General features: G+C 41.1%; 1 protein-coding gene across 1 annotated transcript in view; it reads left to right on the forward strand.

Moving 5' to 3' along the window:
- The window catches only part of CSMD1 (CUB and Sushi multiple domains 1), a 519075-nt gene that overhangs the window by 265593 nt on the left and 234738 nt on the right, over positions 1 to 18744 (forward strand). The window contains exons 22-25 of the mRNA XM_035003847.1: positions 6053 to 6256; positions 7171 to 7295; positions 7781 to 7877; positions 8547 to 8624. Of these exons, the coding sequence (XP_034859738.1) occupies positions 6053 to 6256; positions 7171 to 7295; positions 7781 to 7877; positions 8547 to 8624 (504 nt within the window). The remainder of the gene's footprint in view (positions 1 to 6052; positions 6257 to 7170; positions 7296 to 7780; positions 7878 to 8546; positions 8625 to 18744) is intronic.

An 18744-nucleotide genomic window follows, 5' to 3' on the forward strand; every position in this document is an offset into this window, starting at 1 on the left:
GTGGTATATATATACAATGGAATATTATGCAGCCATCAAAAGGAATGAGATCTTGCCATTTGCAACGACGTGGATGGAACTGGAGGGTATTATGTTGAGTGAAATAAGTCAAAAAGAGAAAGACATGTATCATATGATCTCACTGATATGAGGAATTCTTAATCGCAGGAAACAAACTGAGTGTTTTTGGAGTGGGGGTTGGGGTGGGAGGGATGGGGTGACTGGGTGATAGACACTGGGGAGGTATGTGCTCTGGTAAGCGCTGTGAATTGTGCGAGACTGTTGAATCTCAGATCTGTACCTCTGAAACAAATAATGCAATATATGTTAAGAAAAAATAAAAAGAAGAAGGTAGCAGGAGGGGACGAATGAAGCGGGGGAAATCGGAGGGGTAGACGAACCATGAGAGACAATGGACTCTGAAAAACAAACTGAGGGTTCTAGAGGGAAGGGGGGTGGGAGGATGGGTTAGCCTGGTGGTGGGTATTGAGGAGGGCACATTCTGCATGGAGCACTGGGTGTTGTGCACAAACAATGAATCATGGAACACTTCATCTAAAACTAATGATGTAATGTATGGGGATTAACATAAGAATTAAAAAAAAAGAAAATCAATCAGATTATCAAATAAAATATCTGAGGCAAATGACCCTGTGTCTATCCTATTTACAAATATTATCATCAGAAGTCATGATTTTCAAAATTATGTTTCTTGGTTTAAAGTAACCTATTACCATTACAATGAATTAAAACAGAAAAGTAGAAAGAAAAGAAAATCATTTATAGGAGGACTATATCTTCCTTGTCTTTAACAACATATAATGCCTCTAACATCCTCAATATTTTATAGTTTCAGTATACCTCCTTTTCTTGCTTTGTTCCTACAGTGAGTTTATGCAAAAATTGATGCCTTTTTATCAAAGCTAAATCCTCTGGAAGTAAAGAACTAGACTCATGAATGCCATTTATAAATCACTCAAGAGCACCTGGGGAAGTTTTCAATGCATTAGGAAAGTTAAATTGAACATTGGCTTCTGAAAGATGGTAGTTATATGGAAGCCAAGAAATTACTTGCAATCTATTGTATAAAAAACTGCCTGAAAAGTTCTTTTGTATACCAGTTATGCCTTCATTCTTTCACAAGTTATTAAAGCCTAAAATTGCACGGGGACTTTCTGATGCCCATGATTGTAGGGTGTCTGACCCTGTTAACAGACAGTTGTGCTATACAGAGCTCAGGATCAGGGTGTGGGAAGCCAGGATCACTGTCTCTTGCCCTCCATGCAGTGCTGGTTAATAAGGAGACATTAATAATGAGGATGTTTCTGTCTTTCTGATCTTGTGGAGAAATGGACATATAGAGGCTTTTTTTTTTTTTTTTTTACAAAGTGTCCTAATTAACTCATGCCTTGGCTGCTTTTCATTTGCTTTCTACACTACTTGGAGGCAGAAGGGCATATTTGAGAGTGAGTTAGGACCCATGAGCACCCCAAAGAAGGCTAATGGGGGTACCCTTCCTAATACAATGCTATAAATAGCTCTTCCACATTGGTTTATCAATGATGACTCAGCACCTGTGAAGAGTTTTGTTTGGCTGCTTGTTGCTATTGAATTAAAGACTCAAGGACATTATCTACTCGGGGATGGAGCAGCCTACTTTGCAGGTCTCCAGTTGTATAATGGTAGTGTGCACTGGACAGAGACTGAGAAGAGATAATGGCTCAGGTGTCGGTCCACCTTGGGCAAACTTGCATCCTCCTTTGATTCAGCAGCCACACACCTCAGTGGTGTGACCATCAAATAGAATTTAGAAGCAAAGATGCTGTGAGAAACTACCATGAATGAACATCTAGGGATGCTCCTGAAGTGGGAGAGTCTCTCTAACTGTTCCAACATTTTGGTTCCAGACTGCACCACTGTGTAAACAGACTTCCATGAAGGCAGAGGAGGAACACACCTTGGTTTTAAACACAAATGCATTCAAATAGCTTTTTGCATTTCTTTTTAGAAATCCAGGAGAAGGTTTCCCCACCTCCTTCACCCAGTGCCTTCCTTCTCCCCTCTAAGCTCCCAGACCTAGACACTGGCAGGACCCACAATCAGTAAATGTGGATAATCTTTGGAAATCTTTGGATAATCTTTGCCATTCCACAATATATATTACACCTAAAGTCAATGTGTTCTTAGACCGATGAGAAAAATCAAAATTCATGTCATCCTAAGAAACTCTCCATGTGGGAGACTTACCTACTGTTTCTTAACAAATTGAGCACAGTCTGATTCCTCCAGTATTAGAAGATCCCCTTAGCTATGCTATGAAGTAGTTACATTGCCTTTATAGACTTTTTGTGGCCCTAAAATGCACACCTTATAATGCTATAATCAACCTTAGCAATATTGGAAGCAACATGGGAACCAGCCTGTGTGGCCAGAGACCGACTAAAGCAGAGCAGACACTCCTCTCTTGTCCTGCTTGCTCCAAGGCACATGCTGATATATGGCAGGGTGGTTCAACCCCCCTGCACTGCCCGCCCCCTCTCTGCTCTGCCTGTGCTCCAGACTGAATGTGTCTTATTAAACGTGGTGTTTAGCACCTGGGTGGCTCGGTCAGTTAAGCATCCAGCTCTTGATCTCAGCTCAGGTCTTGATCTCAGGGTCATGAGCTCAAGCCCCGTGCTGGGCTCCACACTCAACATGGAGCCTACCTAAAATTAAACTTGGTGGTTGACAGTGTCTCATCCATAGAAGACTATTTTGAATTCTCTCATATTTATGCCTGGCTGTTTCCACATAGCATCCATTTTTCTTGTGTATTTCCATGTAGAATTCAACACCGCATTCTCACAAAATAAGTCACTCATGCCAAAATTAGTAAACCAGGTAGGACTTACTGAATATTTCAAGGGGAAAAGGAGGCCATGTTTTTACATCAAACCTCCGCACAGATCCCAACTTACAAGTGTCAGCTGGCCCCGAATCCCTGTCTTTCTGAGGCATATTTGCCACGTGGACAACTCTAGCTTAAATCCTCATCCCCCAGCCTCACCTGAAACGGCCTCCTGCTTCCTCGCTTCCCAGCGGCCCAGTCTCCCAGATTCACCAGCTCAGGGCTTCCTGGTCCAGGATCCTCCTATGGCAAGACTCACGCTCCTTAGCATTACAATAAACAGATAAACAATCTAGGAACATGGAAGTGCATTTTCTAAGTTTGGGTAGGAAGAATATACACTAAAATTTCCTTTGCTTGAGGTCCTTCCTTGGCATGTAAATGCATGTCTTTATTGACTTTCCCCAGGCCTCATCTCCTTTTAGATAGCATAAATTATAAGGCTTTCCATTTCTAAGAAATTCACTTTTTGTATAAAAAGCTTATAAAATGCATACTTTTTACAAAGACGAATAAGCCTAAAGTTTTGTTCATAATTCATCGATGTTTGTTTGAATTCACTGACTAGTAATGGCTTGTCAAATCTGATTTTTCAACTACCAAAACAGAATGATTTTGAGAAATAGAAATATCCGCTGTCACTAAATGAAACAGGAAAGACCGCCTCCCTTAGACTTTGTAAGTGATTGTTGCATGCATTCAGATTTGTTATTATTATGGCTGTTGTTGTTGTCTTGCCGTTACACCTGCTCTGAATGAAGAGCCGTGAAGATCCACGGATGGATCGACCACGTTTCCCCTTTCTGTGCCTGCACTGAAAGCTCCGGAGACCAGCCCCAGCCCCTGCACTGGCCCAGCGCACCAGCCCCCGGGGACATCCCTCAATCTGCCCACCTCCTCTTCCTCCAGGCTGACCTCCTCCCCTGTTTGCTTTCCACCGCACTGATTTCAGTCTTGTTTCACTGCAGTAGGAAATCTTTGCTAAAATACAGAGGATAATTACCACAGAGGATGGAATTTCTCTCTGATGCTGCCAGAAACATCCAGGAGAAGGGAAGGAACCAGAGGGCATGCTGAGAGCAAAAGTTGCTGCACACTGATTTTCCCCAGACCTTGCATGGACGTCTGGTGTCTCAGTTTCTGCTCACTTCTGTTCCACTTTGCGGAGACTCACAGCTGTTCTTCTGCTCACTTTGGAAACTTCTTCCTCTAAAAACTGTTCTGCATAAGTTCATCTAAATGCAGGTGTTTTTTGTTTATTGTTATTTTCCTTAAAAAAATGACAATGGTGAAGTTCCTGAAGAAAGGCTCGGTAGTAGCATGTGTCTGAATGACCTTGACGGTGTGTTCCTGTCCACGGGAGCCTGGAATGGCCATGGTGCCTTGGACAGACACAAACGAGGCCATTGCTATGAAGAGCGGGGAGCTTTCCATGTCATTCAGGACAAGTAGAAAAATTGCCATTGGAGATATTTTCTCCATTTTGGTAAAAAAAAAATCTTGAGAATTGAAGCCTCCATGGGATATTTTTTATTCATTTCCTTTTTGCTCTCATTCTACTTGTTCAACTGTAACAAAATACTCAAATAGAAATACAACAAATAGTTCTAAGCAATTTATTATAATAAAACATAGTTCTGCATTCTATTTTTAGTTACAAAAAGAGTCATTCTGATGTATCATTGTTTCACCTATAGTTATTAATATGTAATTTTATTAATGTCACCTTCTGATAGAAAATACTTCAACATGAATGCAAGCATGGTTTTGTCAGAATCATCTTCCGCCTTCCATGCTCATAGAATCACTTGCTAAGCAGCAGTTACCCAAATGGTGTCTGTCGTTGTTCAGGTTCAATTTCCTGTTAGGAAAAGCATTGTGAAGACGGAGGGTTGTTTTAAAGAAAATGAGTATATAAGCACATTCTCTCAGAAGGCTGCACCATTGAACGAGGACATGCACAGTCTGAAAGAGAGAGAGGGTCCTGGTGACGATAGAGACCAACTGACTTTTAATTGCATAGAACAAAAACAGAACAGTGCATTTTCAAGTGCATACCAGGTGGATCTATTTCTCAAAGAGTTGGCTTGGTGTAACAGGCGTCATCGACAATTGAAGTATTTTTCAAACTTGATCCCTGCCCCTTTTGATAATCGGAAGAATCTCTTACAGATGGAGAATTCCAATAAACAAGCTAAATAGATACCTCACCCCACACTGGAACGAGGCTCACCTGCTCATGCCTACCACCCAAAGACCATAAGAACACACCTGTAATCAAACAAGCTTGAGTTTTTACCAACTGCCTCAGTGAAGACCACACACCAGGGAGACCCTGGGGGTGTCTCAAAAAGAAAGTTCCAGGAAGGGTTGGTTATAGGACTGAGGTTGTGCTAGGTGATTTGGGACAGTCTTAAAGGCAGTGTGATTTTGCTTTGGATTGCTGGTAGGGGAGGCCTAGTGCTGTGGGGCATCTTGACTTTCATCAGGAGGTAGAAGGAACATCCATGTTGTTGCAAATGGCAGAATTCCTTTATTTTTTAAGGCTAAATAATATTCTATTGCATGGATATAACATATTTTCTCTATCCATTCATCCATCAATGGACACTTAGGTTGATTCCATGGCTTGCCTACTGGGAATGATGCTGCAGTGAACATGGGGGGCAGAGAGATCTCTTTGAGATGCTGATTTCAATATTTTTTGGATATATACCCAGAAGTGAGATTGCTGGATCATATGGGAGTTCTGTTTTTGATTTTGTTATTGCATCATAATAGCCATATTATACTCACTAGACTCTAAGGTCTTTGAGGATAAGTACAAGTTCTTAGTCACCTCATTATCATGAGCACAGTGATTCGGGTACTTAATTAATTTTAATTGCCTGAATATCACTCAGTTCTCATAAGGCACTAATGCTCCTTATGCCATGTTTTCCTCATCTGAAATGAGAATATAAGGCAATCCTTGGAGTTGGTAAGAGAATGAAATGCAGATGGGAAAGTGCTTCCCAAATCATTCCCTCTAGAAATTGCAGAAGGCGTTCTTAATTCCTATATTAACAGAAACTCTCTCTGGACTCATCTTAACTCTATTTCCAAGGAAATAGTTTGGCTTCCCGATAAAGATACAGTTGGCTATGTTGTGTGTTTTGCTTCTAGCTGTTCCTCGAACCAGCGATACCCAGTGCAGCTCTATCCCCGAGCCCAGATATGGAAGAAGAATCGGATCGGAATTTTCGGCCGGCTCGATTGTCCGTTTCGAGTGTAACCCAGGATACCTCCTTCAGGGTTCCACTGCTATCCGCTGTCAGTCCGTACCTAATGCTTTAGCTCAGTGGAATGACACGATCCCGAGCTGCATAGGTAAGGGTGTGTCCAGAAGGTGGGATACCTTGCTTGAGGCTGTCAAGCCCAGCTTCACAGCTGGTTGAAGAGCTGCTTTCCAAAGCTGATGTCCAGTCTCCACCACCTGGTCATGCTCCAGACCTATTTAAAGAGCAATGCATTTTACCTGACATAACTGAGTAGCAGCTAAACCCTTAAGATTACCATGTTTCATGAAACAACTCATTCGATTAACAAGTATGAAACATGTTTTATTTCTCAATACTTATTAAGTATGCCATTAACTCTCCAGCCATGGGTATATAACATAATTTCATTTTGGGGAAGAATCATTATAATGTTGATTTGCTATATTGTGTAATGTCCTTTTTAATAAATGTGTGCTGATGAAGGTTTGAAAAGTAGTAGGTTAATGCAGCCCAAATAACAATGACGCTCTTAGTTATAGTTTACTTGCTTCATTTTGTGTAAGAACCTCTAGTGCAATTAGCTCTTGAATTCATTTGCACATTTTCAGCATCTCTTCTCCTCCCTGGATTTGATCATAAATCCCATTAATATCCTTTGGAGTTGCATGTCTGCATGTAGGAGACAGTACTCCGCAAAGCTCCTTAAATCGTACGGATAAAATTATCCTAAACAGAATTCGCTTTAGAGATGCCACTGTTAGGTACCATCCCTCCTAACAGAGCTCGAAGAGATTTACTTTTAGACATCAGATCTGTAACGTGGTAGTACAGTATATAATAATCAATGATATTGCAAGTTTATAAGAGAACAGACTAAATTTGACCCTGGCTACAAGTGCCATTTAAGGGACCATACTCCATGTAAAATGTCTCTTAATATCTGATCACACAGCAAAGAACCGCTAAGCACCAAATTAATGCTGTCCTTCTCTGTACTTTATGACACACGGTTTTGTCTTTTAGTCCCCTGCAGTGGTAATTTCACTCAGCGCAGAGGTACAATTTTATCCCCTGGCTACCCGGAACCGTATGGTAACAACTTAAACTGTATCTGGAAAATCATAGTTACAGAGGGATCAGGAATTCAGGTAAGCCCCTTATGCCCCGAACGTCCGAATGCACAGGGTTTGGCTAGGTCTGTGTTTGCTTTCTGTGTCTGTTTTTTGTTTTGCATTGGTTATTTTATTTTATTTCTGCATTGGTTATTTTATTTAATCTTTTTTTTTTTTTGCATTGGTTTATATTATTTATTTATTTTGAATTTGTTTTTTATTTTTTTACCTGCATTGGTTATTTTAAACACTTAAACCATGGCCTGTTTCCCTTTTCTTACTACTTCTGCAACGTGTTTCTAATCACATTTCTCTATTTGGAATAGCAATAGTAGATTTTTAGGATAAAAGCTGTCAAAAATACCATTTGTAGACATTTTCAAATGTCTTTTCATGGTTTATTCTCCTTGGTTTCACCCTTCTCTTACGTGTGTATATTAAGTTTCATGGGAAGCCCCACATGATCAGGCTAATTTCCTTAAACGAAAAACGCACATTAACTGAACACTGTCGTTTGCTAGATTCAAGTGATCAGTTTTGCCACCGAGCAGAACTGGGACTCTCTGGAGATTTACGACGGCGGTGACATGACCTCACCCAGGCTGGGAAGTTTCTCAGGTAAGATGAAACCAGCTCCCTAGTCTCTGTTTGTGAACCAGAATCATCAAACACTAGCAAACAAACAACAGCAACAAAACGTTTGATGTAGACTTTTCCTACAAAACTCCTGTATATCGGTGATAGCTTGGCTAGTGTTGAAAGCCTTAGGGGAAGCGCATCACAAAACAGGATAGCCAGGGGACAGCTCGTTCGCAGGGAAGGGAGGCCTGCTAGGGGAGGAGCAGGTCACGCCATGTTTGCAGGGGACAGGCTGAGGGCGGGGACAAGGGACCCAGCGGGAGATGGGGGGCGGGGGTGAAGCAGAAAGTAGGTCGTGGTTCTTAGCTCCAGAGAAGAGACGTCTAAAGGTTAGGCAACCCAGGAAAGTGGCACTCTGCATTTTGGGGCATTTAGGGCTGAGGCCTGCAGTGCTTTGCGCCATCAACGTTGCAGAAAACCCCGACCCTTTACAGCAGATGCCGCCTCACTCACGAGCCTCCGGACGTGGACCGTAGCCGGTGGAAAAGAGCCCTTCCTTGCTCTTCCTTCCACCTGCGACTTGCGCGGACATTGCTTCCCCACTGGCCTTAGCAGCTGCGTCCTCGCCTTCGCCAGAAGCAGTGCGCTCAGCTCTGTCTTCCTTCTTTGTCCTGCGGCAGGTTGGCCTGCCTCTTGCCCGCTCTGTAGGGCAGGAGCGCACCCGAATTCCCGACGCACGGGCCGCAGTCAACAGCGCCCTCATCCCCTTCACCAGCGTCCCCATCAGTAGGCGTCTCTGCGCACGCGGGCCGGGCTAGCCGAGTCCCACGCGCGGCTCTCTGCGCTCCATGCTCCTGCTACCCTCGCGTTCCAAGAGCCGGAGCCGGGCGCGTGTCCCAATCGTGCAGGAGTGCGTGGAGACGGAGCAGCTTCCTGGGAGGATCCCCCACCGCGCACACCACTCCTTTGTGGCCCGGCCTGCTCCTCTTCCCGTCTCTCTCCTGCTGCTCGGCTGGTTAGAAACGCAGGCTGGATGGCGGGGTGGCCCTTCCCAGCGCCCGCGGCTTCGACTTCGGCGCGCTCCCCTTGAGTGAGGCCAGAGGTCTCGTCTCTGGGTCTCAGCAAAGAGGAACACCTTTTTTGTGAGGCCATTTAGTTGTGTGCGATAAAACGCCAGTCTAATGTACAGTTCCTCACGCGCCATCTGATGTTTGTCTGTCTTGGTATGATTTGTCCTTTGAGACTCCTCTCCCGCCGCCGCCTCCGGGCCCGCAGGCTTCATCTCAAGCGCCGTCCCCACCGCGAGCGCTCGCTGACTCCCCGCACCGGAGAGCGCTCCTCGCAGTTCAGCTTAGCGCACGATCGCTTTAAGTACCCACTCTATTTGTTCTTGGGAATAAAAAAGGAAGTCTCTGACACTAAAGACAGCAACAGCTTCAACGCGACTTGGAATCCATATGCAGATGATAAAACGCAGTAATAGTTGTAACAAAATATATTTTAATGATTTATAAAAATAATGCTAATGTGAACTAATAATGTCTATAACTTTTGGCAAATACGCAGCACTCCAGGTAGGCGTTGGGTATTAAAGGAGGCCAAAAATAGTATTTTTCTAGGATTTGGTAGAAAAATTATGTATATATATATATATATATCCTAACTGAGAGTATAACATATCTGGGAAAAAGTAAAATATCTTAACAGATTAGTAAAATATAGGCAGATAAATCAAAGGGAGAAGAAAGGCTCCAGGCAACAGAACCATGCGGTTCAGAGCCTGTGTCTGTTACACAGATGATGCTGGAAGAATGTGGGTTTGAACCACACAGATCCACTCACACATGGATTTTTTTCAGTAAATAGAGTACAGAACCATAAATATATTTTCTTTTCCTTATGCAAGTTTTATTAAATAAAACTTGCTTACAAAGTATGTGCTTTGCCATTTTTTATCTGAAGTTCAGATTTCACTGTTCAGATATATTTTTTTAATTATCAATTAACATATATTAAACCTTCTCTTGAATAACGACTTGATGTCAACTTAGCTTCAGATATGTGATTTTATATTTCTCAGTTAATATTAGGAATAGGTTCACTTTTAAAAGAGAAGGGTGTAACGTTGAACTGATTTTTCCACCTGACTTTCTCAGGCACAAGGGTGTTACTGAACACTTTTACACACAAATGTACAAAGAGCCAGAGACCGCACACAGGAGAAAGTTGCATGATCGATTGACCAAGGTTAGCAGGAATGACTTATTACAAAATAGTAAAAATAATAATAATAAAAGAAGGAAACACATTGCCTACATATGTGATGAAAAATAATGACAGCAATCCTCTCTTTCTTGAGTTGTTGGAATTAGCCTGGAGAAAAGATCTATTTTTTTTTCCCTGTTATTTCATGGGTACAAATTTAAATTTATTAAGTCAATCAGTAGTATTGAAACTGTAGAAGGAAGATGCATTTCTAAGTCAAAACTGGGTTCACTTATAATAGTAAACAATGTCTAGCTAAATATATAGATCTTAGCTATATTTTTAATTTTTTTTAAGTTTTTGTTTAAGTTTCAGTTAGTTAACATACAGTGTAGTATTAGTTTCGGGTGTACAGTTTAGTGATTCATGAGTTCCATGCAACACCTGGGGCTCATCACAAGTGCCCTCCTTTATCCCCATCTTTTAAAGACTATTTGACATAAATACCAGTACAATGTAATTCTGACCATGATCAACATGAGTTAGAACACACATCGTGGCTTGAAGGCATGGTTCTCCAGTTCCCAATGCCAGTCCCAAGCTCAATGTCCCTAGGCCACCCATGCTTTGACCAACTGGCTAACATTTTGGGGGTTATCTTAGATTGAATGATTCTCTACTATAACTCACAGAACACAAGAAGGCAATATGCTTACGAGTACAGCATATTATAAAGTAATCAGATTGGGAACAGCCAAATGAGGTGACTCATAGAGCACCATCTGGGAAGGTGTCAGACATGAGGCTTTCATGTCCTCAAGACATGTCACTTTCCAGGGACACATGTATCACCAACCAAGAAGGTTGCCTGAGCTTTGCTGTCCAGAGTTTTACCTGGGTTTTCATGATGTAGGCATGATTAATTAAATCACTGGCTACAAGGTTAACTCAGTCTTCAGCTCCTTCCCCTCCCACAGGTTGGGAGGTCAGGCTGATGCCATCTGGCTCAAAACCCCAAGCCTCTAAGTGCATGGCTGTCCTTCCCACCACCGTGAGTTATCATAAACATGATCACATAGTTACCATAAACTCAGGTGTGGTTTAAGGAGTCCACCATGAATATCAAGGACATTCCTATTGCTCGGAATAGTCCAAAGGTTAGGATATGAGTACCCTGTAGATACCAGGAGCAAAGAGCAGAGGAATCCTTCACTACACACAACCCCGTATATCAGTGCGAGCAGGGTACACCACTATTTTGATTCTTTAGATTACTGAGATGTCACATATATAAGGAGTAATAAAGAAAAAAAAACCCTACTTAGTAAGATCTTAAGAGAATGTAGATGATGTGTAAGTTTTATAACATTGTTCTCTGTTCTCATAGTACTTGATTTTGATCACAGTATTTTATGATACAAGTTGGTTTATATTAGGTGTGATGACGTAGAGGTACCTGAGCCTAAAACATCTCTAAGATAATCGTAAATATGTAGCCTATATTCTTTTCCACAATGTAAATAAGGATTCTTCATGTATCAAGGTTTGGATTAAGAAATTCCTCTGATAGTGAGTATGTTATATAGGAATTAATAGGATGTCAGTTAATGTTATGGGAACCTAGTCTTACTGAAACTTTAATTTGAATAAAAATGGATAATACCAATGAGAAAAGAAATTCCTCTGATAAAAATAATTACGGAATTTGCTATTTGTTGCTATCAACTTTCTTAGCAGAAATGCAAAAATGTAAACTTTTAAGAAAACTAATATTAAGTTAAATAAAAACGTCAGTGAAAAAGTAATGTGATAAAAGAAAAAGTCATTAGTAAATAACATATGAAGATATAAATCCAATTTAAAATAATCAAATTTGATCTAACAACATGACAAGTTGTTTTATATAATGTCTTCTACCAAATTAAAAGAGTCTGGCTGACAATATGTTTTTCCAGGCACTCAGGTTGAATTTCTTTGTACTTAAAATAGAGTTCATTAAAAAATGTACAATATTGTACCATATGCAAATCTATTATAATATTACAATATTGCAAACATACTTTTTTTCTGAAGTTAAACAGACCACTTATATTTTTTAGTTTAATATTCAAAGGTTTATTTGTTTTTTGAGATGACCTGAAGATGTTTGATATATGGGAGATTTGCATTGTTTCTAAGACATTTCCACCCTCCAAGACAATAGTGATTTTTTGTGAATGAGCCTAGTCAACCACATCATCCTCATCTGGGCTGTTATTTGCATTTACTACATATGCATACTATGGGGAAAAAAATGAGCAAGAGCCATGTTCACAAATTTGGCAATTTTTACAGTTGTAGCCATTGTGAATACCAAGGGTATGTTCAATTGAAAAAATAATCAAGAAAATTCCTAACTTATACTCTACATATCATATATTATTCCCACTTACCTGTAGTTTTGCTTTTCTGTGGTCTGAATTACCCATGAACCGTGGGTGGTTCATCTGGAAGCAGATGATGCTCTTTCTGACATATTGTCTGAAGGTCAGTGGAAGCCTAACGCTGTATCACATGGTGGGATCACTCACCTCCCTTCATCCTGTCCTGTAGGCATTTTATCATCTCAAACCATCACAAGAAGGGTGAGGACAAGGATAATAACGTATTTTGAGAGAAAGAGAGATCACGTTCACATAACTTTAATCATGGCACAAGTTGCAATTATTCTATTGTATTTAGTTGTTCATCTCTTACTGTGCCTAATTTATAAATTACACTTTATCACAGGTGTGCATGTCTAGGAAAATACATACAGTATATATAGGGTTTGGTGTATCTGTGGTTTCAGGCATTCACTGGGGATCTTAGTATATATCCCCTGTGGATCAAGGGGGACTACTGTATGATATTTTATGTAATACAGTGACAACAGAGAAAGGAATGCTTTAATTCCTGTACCTCTCACATAGTTTTACATGGAAACTTCTGGTTTCTCTGTTATTTTACTTGGGAAGAGCAATGGCTTTTCTGATGGAGAGAGCCTCTCGCTCTTGGGGTTGGGAACCTAATGAGCTCCCCGGTGCGGAAAGGAATGTCATTACAATCAAGAGCACTAGTCTCTTAACTCATCCCCCTTCTCTTGGATTATTGGGGCCTGTCTCTTTCCTTCTCTATGTTTTGGCTGAGGCCAAGTATCTGAGGGGTCTTCCATCTTCGCCCCTGCAAGCTTTGGGGTAAATTATCTTGAGTTCTTGTTTCTAGCCCTCTGTGTCTCAACATCGCTCTCTTTCTACATGCGTACTGCCCTGTGTGAGTCCCGAGGCAAACCTTGGCCTTGCCCCTCATACTTATCCCACGCAAGTTCTCAGAAGCCCTGCTCCCTTTTCTTTGGAGGGTTATGTGGCATTTGTCCAAATTTAAAAAACAGAACTTCATTTTACTTCTCTCCATGGATCTTCTCTTTATTCCCTACTGGGCAGACTCCTGAGGCTATAAAGAATGAATGGTTTCATACCCAGTAGACACAGGACGATGTCTTCATAGTTGAAGCTAATTTTGTGAGGGATGGCATGAATTTTAAGATTTCATTTTGGCTTTCTTTGTCCATATACTTGTTGGATGTGTTTGGTATAGTCAGGGACCTTGCAAAGAGTGACTGAACAAGCTGATAACTGTTAACGTCGGAAGGCTGGGGACATAGATGGGAGCTGAGGACGTAAGTCATATGGAGAGTAATACGAACCAGTATCTCAGGGCTTGAGAAAGGAGTTAGAAAGATGGAAATGAAGAAAGCTAATTGAATTTGGATTAGAGGTGTGAACCTGTGGTTTTAATATGTATAGATAAAAATTAAAATGTAAGTGTGTGTGTGTGTGCTCGTGCGCATATTTCCTACCTCTGTCTTTTGACAGATATAAAACAACACCCCAGCATCAGTGAAGCCCTCTAGTACCCAATCTGGGCTCCTAAATATCAATGTAATACAATTTTTCCCTAGAGGACCCAGCGTTCTTAGAGAAATGAAGACTCATTTCTCAAGGCTCTGGTAGGAAGAAAAAAGAAAAAAAAAAAAACGATGAACCACTCTGTATAAAATAGAAATCTATGAATCCATCCAGCTATAAGAGGATACATGCATAAATGAATGAAAAAGAGATTTCCCTTACAGAATGCAAACTAATAAATCTAGAAGGAAGGCGGAATTAGAGAATCATCATTTGGCAACTGTTACAGTAATAAGCAATTCAGGCTGGAACATCCATGGATGCTAAAACTGACGGGTGAACTTCTAATGAGAAACATCATGTTCTCAGTCTCTGTGCATGTCCCCACCTGATCTGTACTCATCAAAAGCGGAAAGTAGTAACTTCAGCGGGGAGGAGCCTGGCAGACGCCACCTTCGCCAAGCGTTAATGTGACGGTCGCCAATAACACAACAAGGTATGCACTGGTGTACTGATAAACCTGCTGTGCAAACCAACAGACAAACCAAAGAGCTCAATTTGTTGTGGGGTTGCAAACGCAGTGGTGTAAACACTCCCACCTTGGCTGATTTAACAGCCATGATGCCACTGTGCGCAGGGTTGGGAAGATGTGCAGCCTTTGCAGCCTGAACAAGCCAGCTCCCTCACACCCCCGAGAGCGAGCATGGAGCAGATGAGACAACCCAGCAAGAATACAGCATCATCTTTTGTCATGCTTGCCAAAAATGCATGAGCTGAATATAATTGCGAAGGCTGTCAGGCAAACTCAAATTGAAAAATGTTCCACACAAAAAATGTGCATGTGTTTTTCAAAAGCATCAAGTTGAAGAAGGCATGGGAAAGACTAAGAAACTCTTCCTGATGGAAGAAAACGAAGGGAACCGAAGATTGAGCGCACTGAGTGATCACGGACAGAATCCTTTGGCTATGAGAGCCATTAGTGAAGATTCTTGGAAATCGAATGAGAGCTATGTGTTGAATCTATGCATCATAGACTGTGGTGTCTATGTTAGTTTTTTTTGGAATTTGTGATGTGTTGTAAGGAACGCACACTGAATTTTTACAAGAAATGGGCTGTCATATTTGCAAATTGCTCATAAATGGTTTAGGATAAAATAATTTTACATATACACACATATGAATTAGGGGGAGAGATAGACACAATTATTATATAATATGTAGAGAGATAGTGGGTATGTGGGAGCTTTGGTACTATATTTGTGCTTTTTTTAAGGTAGAAATGATTTGAAATGTTTTAACAGGAGATTTAAAAAGAAACGTTATATGGAAAAATAAATGACAAGTGGGCCATAAAATTTGAATATTTTTAAAAACGTAATCAGTATTTAAACTTTTTCTGTTTCTATGGTACTTTTAAAAATATCTATAAAAGAATATTGAACCCATTTTAGAAGTTAGTGGTTGAGTACAAACAAACAAGCATGAGAAGTTGTTAGAGGTGCATATTTCAGGAAAAACAGTCGACGGACTTCTTGAACAAATTCAAGTTTTTTAGATTTTTTATTTCTGTTTGAACAGCCCTGAATATGTAGGGATTATGTTGTAAGCCATCTAAAATTATTTTTGGAAGTAGGCAGGTTATAAATTATAAATGAATAGAATAGATCAAAATTCATACCCATTTGTAGCTGACAGTCAGTATTAAGGGGAAGTAAATATCTGTGCTGATGGGAGAATCAGTAGGGGCAATAATATCCTTTGTCAGTTTTCTTTGTTAGGTATTGCTCTATCTAGGTCACAGTAAAACAATGTGATAAAGAATATACTGCCTGTGGCAACACTTTTAAAAAACCTCCCAGCTGCATTCTGTGTGGTGGGAAGACCTTCTTCTGCCGGCCCACTCCAAGAGGAACCCCAGGGGTAGCTCCCGCGGGGCCGGTGTGACACGCCCTCTCTCCAGCTGGGGCCAGGTGCTCCCTGCACGGCATCCTCCCAGGCCTCTCTGGTTAATTGGCACCTGTGTGTTTTTTGTCACAGGAGGCATCAAGATACAGCAGCTTTTGCAGAAGAGCAAGTGATTATCTCTCATGTTACAGGTACAAACAGGACATCGTTCTTGAATTGCTGCAATTAGGAGTAACATTTAGAAAGAACATGAGTCACAAAGCGTTGTCCCCTACACAATCATGTGTTACTCTCAGGTATAGGACTTAATATCGTCTTCACTTTCTAGAATTGGATCATGTTTAAATGACATGTTTCAGTGACAGAACTAATCTGGGTCAGAGTCAGGGGTGGACGTGGGTTTTCTGGCCCCACTGTGACCTGGTCAACTGAAGACGAACAGATAAAAACGTCAAACAATGTACGGTGGGTCCCTGTACGTGTAGATATGGGGACCGGAGGCTGTGAAATAGATTTTCAAAAGTGTAAGTTAGGGTCTCATCTCCCAAAGGAAGCCATGAAACTGAGCAGGAAGCGCTGTAGAGAGGTGTTGTCCTACATGTGCACTCAGAGAAAAGCTGTGTCTCTACAGACCTGGGTGGCCGGGATGGCGTTTATGGAGGACATGGCAGCTTGGTCGTTTTCTAGGCTTGGGTAGAAGACCCAGGGGTGGGAAGTGAGGAAGGGCAGCGCTGCCTCAAAAGAGTTTTAGTCAATGAAACAGAGTAATGTAGTGGAAGCAGTCATCGATTACCCCAAATTCCAGGCAACAAGTAATGCAGATGCTATCGTGGGAGCAGGATGAGTTAGATCTATGGTGACATTATTCCTTCTGCAAACATTACCTAAATCTACAAAAACAGTGCTTGTGTGAGTAGCACGTGTACTAGAACCCCCGTTGTGAGGGGCGCTGAGTAAGGTACGGGATTGCTGAGTCACCCTCTTGAGCCCTGAATCTAGTGTCACACTGTTGACAATACTGGCATTAAGGTTTTTGAAAAGTTGGAAAACCACTGAAAAAAATATTTTTAATTACAAAAATAATACCAGAGTGAGAAGACAGCAGTCATACACAGTCAACAAAAGTGGGTAAAAAATGGTGTTTTTGGTGGATGTCTCTTGAATTGGGCCAACTAGTGGGCACAGTGGACATCCCTGCACCTGCTGGCCTTCCTCCCTCCTCCTCCTAAGTTCCTCTCGGAGGCACTGGGCGTGCCCTCTCTGGGCGGAGGAGAGACAGTGTTCCTCAGAAAAATTGCTTCTCCTTTTGTAAACAGGCTAGTGTACCACTCTTTTTTTAATTATGTTCAGTTAGCCACCATACAATACATCATTAGTTTTTGATGTAGTGTTCAGTGATTCAGCAGTTTAGCATAACACCCAGTGCTCATCACAACACATGCCCTCCTTACTACCCATCACCTGGTGACCCCATCCCCACACCCCCCTCCCTTCTGTAACCCTCAGTTTGTTTCCCAGAGTCCAGAGTCTCTCATGGTTCGTCTCCCTCTCTGATTTCTCCCCTTTCAGATTTCCCTCCCTTCCCCTATGGTCCTCCGTGCTATTCTTTATGTTCTACATATGAGGGAGACCATATGATAGGGTACCCCTCTTTGCAACACTCCCCTATCTGTACTTTATTAGTTACCAGGTAGTTTCAACAATAGTCTCTCTTTATATAGTTGTGCTAACCAGCAGGGATAGGCTTATGGTTTAAAAACAATGTGTGTGTCTCAAACCAAGGTCAAATACCTGCGTTAAATCTTCAAACATCTTCTAAGTAAGTGTTTATTATTCAACACACAACTGCAGTGTTCTTAGAGTGAATCGTGCACTCATGCTTCAGGCCTGATAAGACCCCACCTCTCAGAGCCAGGCCCTCTTGACAGCCAGGAAGATGGTTTGAGGCACAGACCCCACATCTATCAGGGATTCCAACTTCTGGAAGAATTTATCCACCCACGTGCATGCATGTATGTCCACACACAGTCAATGAGTAGTGTGTGCAGTGTTTTATTTTCTTTCCATTTCTCACTGTCCTCCTTCCAGCACAGACCAGGAATGGTTTGGATTCTGATTGGTCAAAGATGCCAAGACACATGCTCAATCTGGGGGTGAACCTTGGTAAATCCAGTGAAAAACTGTCTATGCTAATGAAAGGTCAACGAAAAGTCCTTAATGTATTTGCAGGATGGAGTCAACACACTCATTTGCACTTATGATAGGATGTATTTTTTTTTATCTCCCAAGGTCATTTATTTCCAAAAGTGAGTAATGTTGATACCTTACACAAATTAAATTGGACTTTGCTAATTTCATCCTAGAAAAGGATGCCAAATGATTTAATTTGGAGTCAAAATTATTATGTAATTATATTCACTGTTCAAAATGCATATGGGTGAGTTATATAAATTCCATGATGGTTAACTTGTTTCCATTAAATTATTTTTTCCACGGTCTCCTTAAAGGAAGTGAATTCAAACTGTTAAACTAATTACAATCAAACATCAACTAACTGGGACCTAAAATTGAATAATATTTGCTGCAATCAGCTTTTTTTTTAGTCATGAGTTTTATTATTCTTTCCGTATACTCCTGTCTTTAATTTGCTATACACTTTTTTTTTTTAATTTTGGCCTTTTTTTTTTTTGGTCAAGCTTTTACAAGAATTTATTTATTTATTTATTTATTTATTTATTTTGTTATTCTTATGTTAATCCCCATACATTACATCATTAGTTTTAGATGAAGTGTTCCATGATTCATTCTTTGTGCATAACACCAAGTGCTCCATGCAGAATGTGCCCTCCTCAATACCCACCACCAGGCTA

This window comes from Mirounga leonina, unplaced genomic scaffold (genome assembly GCF_011800145.1).
Source record: "Mirounga leonina isolate KUSES-001 unplaced genomic scaffold, KU_Mleo_1.0 Mir_128, whole genome shotgun sequence".
Lineage (NCBI taxonomy): Eukaryota > Metazoa > Chordata > Mammalia > Carnivora > Phocidae > Mirounga > Mirounga leonina.